The 12,494-nt window shown below is 43.8% G+C and overlaps 1 protein-coding gene and 1 long non-coding RNA gene across 9 annotated transcripts in view; both read right to left on the reverse strand.

Annotated features, from left to right (window-relative positions):
- Positions 1–226: 226 nt before the first annotated feature.
- Positions 227–8,179, reverse strand: LRAT (lecithin retinol acyltransferase). Of its 2 annotated transcripts, none has more exons than XM_015538410.2 (3): positions 7,841–8,179; positions 6,535–7,075; positions 227–2,051 (listed from the first exon to the last, which is right to left on the reverse strand). In XM_015538410.2, the coding sequence occupies exons 2-3, from the start codon at positions 7,072–7,074 to the stop codon at positions 1,899–1,901; spliced, it is 693 nt and encodes a 230-aa protein (XP_015393896.2). In that variant the 5' UTR covers position 7,075; positions 7,841–8,179; the 3' UTR covers positions 227–1,898. The 2 variants fall into 2 exon arrangements, with proteins under 2 accessions (XP_015393896.2, XP_007084257.2); XM_007084195.3 differs by lacking the exon at positions 7,841–8,179 and adding an exon at positions 7,383–7,834.
- A 3,564-nt stretch (positions 8,180–11,743) lies between these two features.
- The window catches only part of LOC122237937, a 108,953-nt gene continuing 108,202 nt past the window's right edge, over positions 11,744–12,494 (reverse strand). For all 7 annotated transcript variants that reach the window (XR_006216723.1, XR_006216726.1, XR_006216728.1 and 4 more), the window contains one exon: positions 11,744–11,946. This is a non-coding gene — a long non-coding RNA (uncharacterized LOC122237937). The remainder of the gene's footprint in view (positions 11,947–12,494) is intronic.

The following is a 12,494-nucleotide window of genomic DNA, read 5'->3' on the forward strand; positions in this document are numbered from 1 at the left end:
TCAGTGCCTGGCATGTAATGAACACTCAAATGAATGAGGAATTGGATCTCACTTTAAGGATACGAAGTAAGACTAATTATGTTAATTCCAACCTTAAGTACTTCCCTTAGCATTTAATAAGGGATCATTATCTTTGAACACAGATTTAACATCAGACAGTGGTTTTCACTACCCAAAATACTGAAATCCACAAAAAAAAAAAAAAAGGCGTTTATTTAGAAGGACATCGTGTTTTTAAAAGATCAATTTATTTAAACACTTGTTCCGAGGGTAATAACAGTAAGTGAAAAACCACTAATACAATGGAGTTCTCATAGTGTATACATACTTAAAATAATTTTAAGTGGTTGGAATATGCCCAGAGAAACTTTATTCTGTAGTGTTACCATTTCATGTTTTAACTATTTAAAACATTTAAATTAAACAAAGTTTAATTATTATTAAACTCCAACTGAATGTTAAATTCCAACAGAATGTAAAATCTGCTATTAAATTTGTTCTGATTGGGTCACTGAGAGACTGACCCCACTCTCCCCCTAACGCTCACCATGTGACTCATTATTTTGTGATTCTTGATAGTTTATAAAGAAATTTTAATATTTGAAATGCAAGTCTAGCTTGTGGCTTAGTTTTTACAATTTGGTAATTCTGCAAAACTACTCGAACGCTTGCTTTAACAGGACTACATCTCAACTCTGATATTAAAACAGCCTCAGTGTAACCAATTTCACATGCCTGGCGTTACTAAGACACTCAAAAACCACTTCCAATAGTTATTTCTTTGTGGTATCCTTCTTTTAAGGATATAAACTGTACTTTGCAATGAAATGAAGAAACCTGTTAGAAGGCAAATCTGACGGCTTTTAAAAATTATACAGTACATTAGTAAGTGCTTAAAAAGGTAAACTGTCCAATGACATATATGCAAATCATACCACAGACATGAGAAAACAGACTAAAGTTACTTTTACACTCACTTCTGCAGATGCTCTATGGTAACCACACTGGTGGATACTAAAGCAATCAAGAACAAAATTGGTCTCTCATCAGTCTATGTATATGTGGACATCTGCATGTTTGATTGACACATACACACTCCAAATACCCAAATTATTTCAATCCTATATCCATTTACTTCTCAGAGTGGTTTAAAGTAACCCCAGTGACACATAAAAGGAAAAGAAAAAACTGAATGCCAGGCTTCCTAGTGAGTAAAGTCAAATCGAATTGTTCAACTGATGCTATAGGAGCTTTTTCTGCAGGAAAACACAAATTTCTACAGTTCCAGTCGTTATTTTATCATTAAACTCTAACTTTGCCAACATGGTTTCAAGTAATGAAAATATTCTTGACTTATTGGGAATTACATATAATACATTAAAAAAAAGACTATGAATTTTTTTTTTTGCCAATCATCAAACATGTTTTCAACTGAATGAGGGAAATTCTTTTAGTTTAATATAAGTTTTTCAATGAAAGAGAATACATTTATAATAAAATTAGTGATTTCAATCATGGAGTCTTATAGTCTTCAAATTCAGGTCTAACAAGAGAAGAGCAAGGATTACAAGAGGAAAAAAACAAACAACAAACACGCAAATAATCTCCTGTGGCCATCACCTTACGGGCTGGTTCTCTTGTAATGTTGAATTCTATTACAAGTTGCCATGTTTCCAAGATTTGCACAGTGCTTTGAAATGCAACTGCCTGAGAAGATTGAGAAAGCCTTTGTTCTTGGGCTTACACAGTAAGCACTCTGCGTGATTCTTAATCACATTTTTATCCAGAACACAGTGTTACAGGTCACATTTTTCTTGAAGATGCTTATACTGATTTGTGCTCTATAAATATAAACATATTTACACACAGAATACACACACTGACACGGGGATATGAAGTCAGCCAGCCATCCATAGGAAGAACGGAATAAAAATTGCAGGAAGGGTAGTATATGATGCCAAGCCCAGACAGACTATAGACGCCAATCCCAAGATTGCTGAAGCAAGAACACTTCTCTGATCACGAATAATTATCTTCACATTCTCACAGAACTGAAAAATAAAATTGAACAATATTAGAAAAGGTAGTTAAATCTAAGAAGAATCACAGTAAAGCAAAATTTTCTCAAATATTTTCTGTTCAACAGAAGAACTAGAATTTCTATTATGACTTCAGAAAGAATTTAAGATGTAAATAGTTCAGTTTCTTGATTTCACATCCCATAGTAGCTGAAATGATGCTTCAGGCAACTGAGCTCATAATGGCACTTGCCTTTGTAAATACAGCATTTTTATAGAAAACTACAGAGAGTGTAACCACATAAAAGTTATTTGGGATTAAAGGTGAAAACTTTATACTGCTTGTCAGTAACAATAACATATTCTAAAATTATATAGGCAAAAGAATCTCTAACCTTGAATAACAGAATTTAGCCTATTATTGGTGAATTCAGTTCCTACAACTCATTTGAAAATTTGATGATACCAATGATAACTTTCTTTATATGTCTCAGAATCTAAAGACATAGAAAGTCTAATTTTTTTGTCATGTCCCATTACCTGAATAAATTAAATTCAGTCAATTATGGGACATAAAATTGGCTGCTGGAGATAAAGATAAATATGATCCATAGCCCTGAGGAAGGCATTCTTCTCATATGTAAATATAAAAACTAATTTTATACAGAAGTGATGGCTTATGCTTCAGTCCTGGCTCACCTCTTTTAGCTCGAGTAAATCTCATGTAAATCATTGAACTTGTCCAGACTACCCTCTTCTCCTCCATGGGAATACTGAGGTTGTTGTGAGGCTCAAATGAGGTGTTTTTTTTTGTTTGTTTTTGTTTTGTTTTTTTAATTTTTTTTAAACATTTATTTATTTTTGAGACAGAGAGAGACAGAGCATGAACGGGGGAGGGGCAGAGAGAGAGGGAGACACAGAATCGGAAGCAGGCTCCAGGCTCTGAGCCATCAGCTCAGAGCCTGACGCGGGGCTCGAACTCACGGACCGCGAGATCGTGACCTGAGCTGAAATCGGACGCTCAACCCACTGAGCCACCCAGGTGCCCCTCAAATGAGGTTTTTAATGCAAAAGTACTCTGTATTCTTCTACATGCTGCATAAATGTAAGGCCTTACAGTAATTATTATTACTGCTACATGTGTTGACAATTCTCTCTACCTCATCCCTGTCGGCAAAATTTAGCAATGAATTGTTCAATTTTTACATATGACTTTTGCTACTCATACTGATCTTAAGCTCCTTTTCTAGGCATGTCATTGTATATGCTTTGAGGGTCTCCTACTATACAGTCCTGGATAGATTTAGCAATTCTAAATTCTTTTTTTTTTTTTTTTTTTTTTGGTAAGAGAGAGAGAGAAGGGGGTGGGAGGCAGAGAGAGAGAGCTAATCTTAAGCAGAGTCTATGAGCACCGCGCAGCCAGACCTGGGACCTGGTCCCGCGACCCTGTGATCATGACCTGAGCCAAAATCAAGAGTCAGAGGCTCAACATGCTCAACCAACTGAGCCACCCAGGCACCCCAATGTCTTTTTATTTTAAAGCTAGGTTTCTAAATTCTCTTTTTATTATTTTTTTAATGTTTCTTTATTTTTGAAGGAGAGAGAGACAGAGCATGAGTGGGAGAGGGGCAAACAGAGAGGGAGACACAGAATCTGAAGCAGGCTCCGGGCTCTGAGCTGTCAGCACAGAGCCTGAGGCGGGGCTCGAACCCATGAACCGTGATATCATGACCTGAGCTGAAGTTGGACGTGTAACCCACTGAGCCACCCAGGCACCCCTAGGTTTCTAAATTCTTAATGGACAGAGTATACACACCAACATATTTTAACATGCTATCTTGACCATAAGGTTGTCTCTATCCATACTTTTATACAATTGCTAGACAAATACAAAACTTCCTGTCAGCTATCCCGATGTTGTTTTCCTTACGTGTCAAACGGATGATTTGTCTCCTTTTATGGAACAAAACATCAAGTCCCAAATACACAATCATAAAGTGAGGACCAAACTAAATGAAGTTTTTGGGACAATGAGAAAAAGGGCTTGACAGATAATGGGAGAATATGCATTTGGGTAAAAGAGTAAGCTGTCTTCATACAGTTAAGCTTCTTTTTATCTTTTCCCTAATAATTTTTAATTACGAAAAACAGAGAATCATTGTGACTCCTTCCCGCAAAAGCAGATTTTCTCAAGGAGCATCATATTTCTAATGTCCTGGTCGTGTTCACTTGGCCATGAGCCTAGGAGGCATCTCGGGTGGTGCTCAACAGGAGGGAATGTCCTGCATTCCTAGAAGGTGTTAAGAAACTTGTAGGGGCACTTTTTGAGCACTGAGTCCCCGGAAATTAAAAGGAGTATTTGCATTCATTTTTTGGCAATGAAAAGCAGTACCAGCAACATAAAAAAAAGAGTTGAAAAAGCGTAAGGCATAGTAATAGTAATTAAAGGGCTTTATAGTTTACAAAACACTGAAATTGTTAACAGTAATATAAAACTCCCTTTAGTTTTAGGATTTCTAAACTTGTTAAAAAGAACTTCACTACAAAAAAGTAAATTATGTTCTTCCAATTTATTTTCAAATTAGTTTCAGGGCTTTTCATGAGGGAAAGTGCTATTCAGAGTGTTTATAAACTCAAATTTAAGAGACAACTTGTAACTCTCAGTGTTAGGCTTATACTAGTGTATGTAATTAAAGAACTCAACAAGCAGACCCCAGACCAAGTAATTCCTTACATTCTGAAAAGTAGAAATTAGTCCTCCTTCAGTGTGAATGATCTTCTTCTCTCAAGCAAGACATGTCCAAAAACTGGTTCTTAGAATTGGAAAATTTGGGATGGGAATTTTATTTCCCGGGAAATCTACTCTGGCCAAATTGTTTGTTACACCATTCAAAGTGAAGACAAAAACTCAGTTTCACAAGAGGTGCTATGCGGCAATGGCAATTAAAACACTTCTCCACTTCTGTAAAACCTTACAAAGTTTCCAAAGATGAAAAACTACTCCAACTAGTTATTTATGCAGATTAAATATTTTACTACCTTAAAAAAAACACTTGTCCTGGTTTTTTTTGTAGAAGTATGCAATACAGTGCCCTATGTGTTCCATGAAAGGGTAACTCCTAATTACTGGATAGAAATACTGTTTTCCTTTAGAGAAATAACTTGCTTGGTTCCTAAGTAAATCTGACGCGTTTCCTTTTGTACACTTTTGGAGCCAGTGTTTGTAAATGTCGTGGAGTTCATTTCCAACCAGGCCTGGACTGGAGTTGTGTTTCTTAAATCATCGAACAGTGCTCTAACTACATTTTTATTTAACTTAGAAAACAATTCTTAGATTGAGTCTTTTGCGGTTCAATAAATAATCTACTAGGGTTTCATATTCCGGTGTATAAAAAGCATGATACTTTTATGCTCTGCCACAGAGGAGAGAAAGGTTTTTCCCATATAGATCAAAAAATTAATCAAGATGTGGAGCAGAACAAAAGTGGTTGCATGGACTCATTCTCTTGGTCTGAAAAATATCTAGACACGAAGACTAAAATATGAAGCTCATTACATGATAGCCCAGGTTTCCATTAAGAGCAAACATTAACAATAACCTCTTTAACAACTACAGTGAAGGCTGAGAAAGCTTCTAATTGCGAATGAAGTTGCAAGTTTAAAATGTTAACTACCTTTAAGTTAGGTTTCCAAACGAAAGAAAAAAATCCATTCTCCCTCCTTTGGCTCTGTGATGGATTCAATCATCTTGAATGCTAATACTGTTTTTTTAAAAGCACCCATAAAAATTACAACATTTAATGAATCTTCTAGAAAACCAATTGTTTTGCTCTCTGGGGAACCCATAAACAATCTAACCCACCTTCAGAACTAATCCTTAAAGGATGCTTAACAATGAGGAAGTCTACAAGGGGATTAAAGCCTTCAAGGAAAGAATTCAGAATACCAAGGAAATGACTTCTGTGAAGCCAGACGCAGGAGTAAGGGATCTACCACGGACGTCTTCTTACTGGGAAATTTGATAGTTTATATTAAGCAAAGGGAATTCACTCTCTGCATTTTACAGACGGAAAAACCTGCATAGCTTGCTTAATTTTAAAGGCACAATTTGCACACAGGGTTACAGATTAATTACAAACTCTGAACGCCTTTTTTCCTATTGCAATTCTTGGGGAAATCTGTAAGCACACGGCGACAGATTTTCTGTTGACCCCCACCCCCACCTGTTCTTCTATCATTTCGACTAGCTGGGTGGACACCCTGGCGACCTCTGCAGCAGTAGCTGGGTAGATCTCTTGGAATCGCTGGCAGCGGTACCGCATTGCCACACTTTTTAACCGCGCGTTTCGAGGTTATCTTGCAAGCGACAGCTCTATTTATTTACTTGGCCTCCCGTAGGGACACCGAAGAGGTCGTTACTCATTCTAGAACTCAATCCCTGATCCCAGGGTATGGAAAAAAGTCAGGGATAGGAAAGGGCGTCCCCACTGAGCCCACAGGCAAGTCACACGTGTACCTTGTCAGCCTGGGGGCTGATCGGTGTGCCGAATCTGCAGTAGGTCACGAAGTGCTCACAGTTGTTCCACAGGAGGCTGTAGGAAGTCAAGCCCAGCAGCTTCTCCGCTCTCTGCGCCACCTCTTCGTTGAGCAGCGCCTTCCTCTTGAGGGACTTGTCCAGGTGATTGACCAGGATATCGGCTCCGTAGGCGAAGTCCTCCACTGTGTCCACGCGGACGCTGGCCACCCTGCCGATGACGCCCAGGATGAGACGCTTGTTGGAGACCACCTTCTGGGTGAGCCGCTTGTCGTCGGTCAGGGCCAAGAGGATGTCGGGCATCATGTGGGCGACACGGTTGTCGCCCAGGTAGATGCCGTAGTGGGTCAGGTGGGTCCGCGGCACCTCCAGCACGTCGCCGCGCAGGAAACGGCTGATCTCATAGAAACTGTTCCTCGCCTTGTTTTCGCTCTGGGCCCCGGAACTGAAGAGCTTGAAGTTGGAGATGAGGAGCAGCTTCTCCAGCAATAGGGACATTGCCTCCAGCATTGGGTTCTTCATCCTGCAGGGAAAAGGGAGTGCTGGGGGTGGGGTGGGCCGAGGCAGGGGCGACCGCCGCCGCTCCGGCACCGGCAGGGCTAGGCGAGCTCGCCGGACAGGGGCGCTGCTGCTCACCTGCAGGCCAGCGGCCCAGGGCCGCGGGGGACTGCAGCTGCCGCGGAGGAAGGGGGAGCAAAAAGGAAAGGGGAGAAAGCCTGGAAATTGGTTCGGCCGCCTCGCACTGGGGACTGAGGAGAATGAGGACCCGACGGCGGCTGACCGCGGGGTCAGTGGGACGGGCGCTGTGAGCAACAAGCTACCAAACGCACCTGGGGGCCGCGCCGGGACACAGGGCAGGTCGCGGAGCTCTAGCCTGGAGCCTTCTCCGAGGCCTTTTATTCCAGGCAGGGGGGCGGGGATGAACGCCGTCACAGACCCGGCAAGAGCGCTGATTGGGCACCGGCTACAAGCGCCGCTCGCGGCGAGGGGCACGCGGGACTGCGGGATGTTTGGAACGCGTCTGGGGCCCCCCAGGTCCGGGGTTCTTTCTCGAGAGCCCCTTCCAGACGCAGGTTCCCTCTGGTGCTCGCGACCTAAGCACTTCCGTCCGCTGGGCAGCCGTTTGAAGTAGTGAACGAGGCGTGGCCACACAAAAAGTTCCTGCACCTGTCTGAACTGGGGTGCATTCTGGGCGCTTCGGGAACGTTTTCGGTGCAAAAGCCCCCTCTCTCGAGATTTCTGAGCCGAACCACCTCCCTCTAAAGGATTGGATACCCAGAGACCTTACCTTACTAAAATGTTTGCATTTACTCTGCGAAGAGTGCGTGCCTCCAAAGCTTGCGGATTCCTTCCTAAATTCCCTAGAGCCGTACTCCCACGCGCCGCGGATCGTTCTCCCCTTTAAACGCTTTTTGCTCGAATCCTTTTTGCTCTCAGCTGGCGCGCGGGTCGGCGTCCAGGTCCCGCAAGCTGGCGAATAGAACCCAAGAAGCCTCTGCATTCGGAGTCACCAGTGACCGTTGAGCGCACGGCTCCGAACGGTAAGCTGAAAAACGGCGAAGCCCCCAACGACCGCCTGGAGAACCGGATTAAAGTCAAGTTTATTTCTCTGGCTTCAGGCTCAGATGGACCCAGCTCGGGTTCACCCACCAGAACGTTGCCGCTTTCTTTCAAAGCGCAGCCGCCCGGAGGTGGCCAAGGAAGGATGTGGTACGGCGTTCCTTGCCAGAGCGCCTACAGCGTGACCCAGGCGCAACGGCGAGGGTGGTCCCCGGGAGCAGCCGGGTGAGGGAGCTGCTAACTCGCGGTCCGCGCCAGGTTTGGCACGCGGTGTTCCGACCCTGCGCGGAGTTCCGTGCTAATGCGTCATGTAAATGCTTAAATTCCGCAGACAAAGGCCACAATAGAGAGCCTCGGTTGGCTCCACAAAGCTGCCCAATTCGGGGCTAATAGGTTTCTTAGGGTAGCAGATTCTCCGCTTGCCTGGGGGAGGTGGCTGGGCTGTGGATGATGGATGAAGGGCCATTCATCTTACCTGGAAGATGAAGGGGGGGCACGGAGACCAGGCGGGGAGGAGGCTGGCTTCTAATTATCCTCGGAGGCCCAGCCTTTGCTCTCACCTCCGGCCTGCCGTCAGCGTTCTGCCCCAGTGGTCCCGTTTGCCGGTAGTGACTTCTGTTCATTTCACAAGTGCTCCCGAATCACATTACAGTCCCAGCATAGAGGAGAAAACTCCATTTCCCACAAACGAATTGAAAGCAGAAGATGGAGAAGGGGAGAAAGGCAGTGAATTGGAAATTTTAAATAATTTATTTCCCCACTCTGCCCCCAGAATTTAAAGCGCGGAGGTACTTACTGAAATTAATCAGACACTTGGGCGTTGGTTAGCTTCCAGCCGCACACGAGCTCTGTGGCTGGTTTTAAAATCTGGGCAGTCTGGAAATTTTTAAAAATCTGATCCAGACCTCGGCGCATAAGTTAAACTGCAGGCCCGAGGTCGGACTCTAAGGCTCGCTAGTCGCATCCAGTTCTAAGAAAGAATAGATGCCTGAACCTCCAGTGTCGGGAACCAAACGGCTGGGGGAGATCAAAGGGGACTTCGTAATTAGCGATTTCCGTCTCTGGTGGTCACTAATACGGCTTATTAAGGCCTACGACCGTCTCCACCTGGGGAATCTGTAGAGACAGAAGTATGGAAAACTGTTTGACGGCTCCACAGAATATTCTTTAAGAGCAAAAATGTATTAAGGAGAAATCACCCCTAGACCTTCAATGGCTTCATCCCCTCTGGAGGTTTTGTGAAAGAGAGTGCCACGCTGATTTGCGTTTCCCCTGCCCCGCCTGCGGGAATTCGGCCTTGGGTAACCCCGAGGAGACTGTAGAACATTTTCCTTTGTCTTACTTCTGAAGTCTTCTCAGACCTCTTAAACTGGGAATGGTTAGGGAAGATTAGGCTGCTTCTCAACCGAAAAAACACAGCGTCCTAAAATGAGCTCTTGTTGGCCCAATGGATATGACCTCCCTATGGTGACCTCACCTTACAAAAGGCAACCCTCACCCTTCTCTGAGTTGTATGTATTTTTGTGGCTGAGCAGCCAGTTTTTTTGATTGCTTCCTAGAGGCACATAACCAATACATATATGGTTGTATGCTAATAGGTACACTCCCACTAATACTCTTCTGCCTGCATCAATTTTAGCTGAACTATGGGGGAAAAACTGCTCTTAGAAGGAAAGGCCCAAGAGAAATCTAACATTAGGAAGTTCTCCTTCCTAAACCAGAAACTGTTCATTTAGAGCGAGGAACATCCCCATGGGTTGCTGGAAAGACCTCTTGTTTTCCAGATTTTATGAAAGTCAGCTACATTCAACAAGTCTCCATGAGATATCTTAAATGCATGCAAATGTGTTGCCAGGTCTGGCCTAGGAATTCTGAAAGAGCTGAGGCTTTCCTGGTCAACACATAGACTTCACTGGAAGGTCAACTGAGCCTCACCTCAGACACTGCTTCCCCATCCTCCTGCAGAAAGGACATTGACAGCAGCCCCACCCGCAGTGCTCAGGCCTGGGTCCATTTCTCCCAGCTGCACAGACCAAGACTCTGCTGGTTTTCTGTGCAAAGGAGGCTGAAATTGGGGCTCACAGAGCCCACTTAACTTCTGGGCCTCATCTTAGAGTCCTTGATCTCATTGTGGGTCCCAGGAGAAAGAGGTCTCACTCTCAGAGACAAGGTACAGAGTCCAGCGGAAGCCTGGAAGGCTAACAGATTTCCGACCTGCACACTTCTTGCCCCTGGAGCCTTTTTGTTCCTCAGAGAAGTCCTTAGAGGATCTGATCACAAAATTGTGTGCTTCCTACGTACTAGGACCTGAACTAAGCATTTTCTCACTTAATCCTCATTACCTTGTGAAGTGCCATCTTGGTTTTATTTTACACAGGAAGACATTAAGGCCTATACTTTTGCCTCCTTCACTGTGTTGATGTGGATCAGGACTCGACTACAGGTTTCTCTGTCCCCAGGTCCATCACCACCAGGGAAGGACTGACCTTCCATCCGTCCATCCACCTGTCATCCATTCACTTATTAAATGCCTGCTATATGTCAGGTGCTGTGCTCAGCTCAGTGAAATACCTAACCCTAAACTTAGATCTCACACCTTTTCTTTTGAATTTGAATTCATTTCCCTGCTTCTCTAGTGCCATGGGGTCTAATTTTTAGCATCAGCTATTTTACTGCAATAGTGAGAAAGATCTGATTAAGGTTCTGGTTACTAGTATTCCCTCACGAGGAAGGCCCCAGCACTTGAGTGGCCACGAAGTCCCATACCTTCCTTAGACATGGGTGTTTGATGTCTTGCCCAAGGGCACAGAGTCAGAAGCAAAACCTAGGTCATCCCAGACTTCCTACTTCTTACACCTTCTTTCCCCTGGCCCCTAAGCCTGATAAATTTGGTTTTCTAAACTTCGTGTTTTATGTTTTTAAGATTTATTTTATTTTTTATTTTATTTTTTAATGTTTATTTTTGAGAGAGAGACAGACAGACAGAGCATGAGTAGGGGAGGGGCAGAGAGAGAGGGAGTCACAGAATCCAAAGCAGGCTCCAGGCTCTGAGCTGTCAGCACAGAGCCCGACAAGGGGCTGGAACTCAGGGACCACAAGGTCATGACCCGAGACAAAGTTGGAGGCTTGACTGACTAAGCCACCCAGGTGCCCCTAAACTTCCTGTTTTAAAATTATTGTCCTCCTTTAGAATTAGTTTGTTGTTGTTCTTACATTTTTAAGGTTATTACATTTGGGGGCACATAGATAATAACATTTGTTTTTCTCTGCCTTCAGTTCATTTACATATGCTCAGGTCTGGCCCAGTGGACACAGAGGCCCTCACTGGCTAACTCTAAGGGAGTGGGGAGAATAAAGGCTCTGTGCACATCCCCCTGGAAGCAGAAGAAAACAGCAGACACCTTTTCACGGAGCCTTCAAACTCAGTGCTACCTAGGGTGTTAGGAATCAATTACCTCCTGGGAGGAAGACTTCCCCAGCTTCCTTCCTGGCTGGCTAGCACTTTATTATGAGGGCCTCAATCCTGCCTATTGTCCTTACAAAGATGAAAGGTCGCAGTTCCAGCCAGACAGGATTTAGGGGTTTTGTTTGTTTGTTTGTTTGTTGTGCTAACCATAAAATAACATTGAGCAAAACCAAAGAATGTGCATTTAATATCACGAAGAATCACGACCAAAGTAAATCCAGGCTTCACATAAAATTAACAACAGGTTGAGGCAGCTGGGACATAGAGGAAGGAGGCAAAAATCCTGAGTTTAAGGTCGTGTGGTGCCATTCACAGCTAAATGAACTCAGACAAGTCACTTGCCACCTCTGAGCCTCGATTTCATCTTTCTGAAACGGGAATATTTCAAAGGAATGTTTAGAGGATTAAACACAATCAAATGTACTGAACGTACTGTATCACTGCATGGAGATTCATAACACAATGCATCATCGGTAATATCGTATGTGTTATTCTTCAGAGAAACAAGGACAGAGGTGCTTTTCCCTTCTGCTTTGATACCACAGTCACCCAAGAATGCGGTATAGACAAAGGACATGCTTTTACTCGTAGACCCCTGCTAAGGACTCGGCCCAGAGCCACAGTGGGGAGCAGAAAGCAGGCACGTTTAGAGCTGGGGCGTTGAGTGCGCCCACAGAGGCACAGTCAATAGGCAGCGGGCAGAGAGGGAACGAATCACACTTGGGAGATTTGGAAGCTTCGGCAGAGCTCTGCTCCTCCAGCTGCTCACCACCAGTGAAGTCCTTTATAATCCGTAAAAACAAAGGTAAAGACCAGTCTTTTGTTTTAAGATGCCTCTCAAAACATACAACCCCCCCAAACGTCCATGTTTGAAATGATAAAATGACATACCGAGGAATGACTAAGAATTTCGAGA

This window comes from Panthera tigris, chromosome B1, assembly GCF_018350195.1.
Source record: "Panthera tigris isolate Pti1 chromosome B1, P.tigris_Pti1_mat1.1, whole genome shotgun sequence".
In the NCBI taxonomy this organism is placed as follows: domain Eukaryota; kingdom Metazoa; phylum Chordata; class Mammalia; order Carnivora; family Felidae; genus Panthera; species Panthera tigris.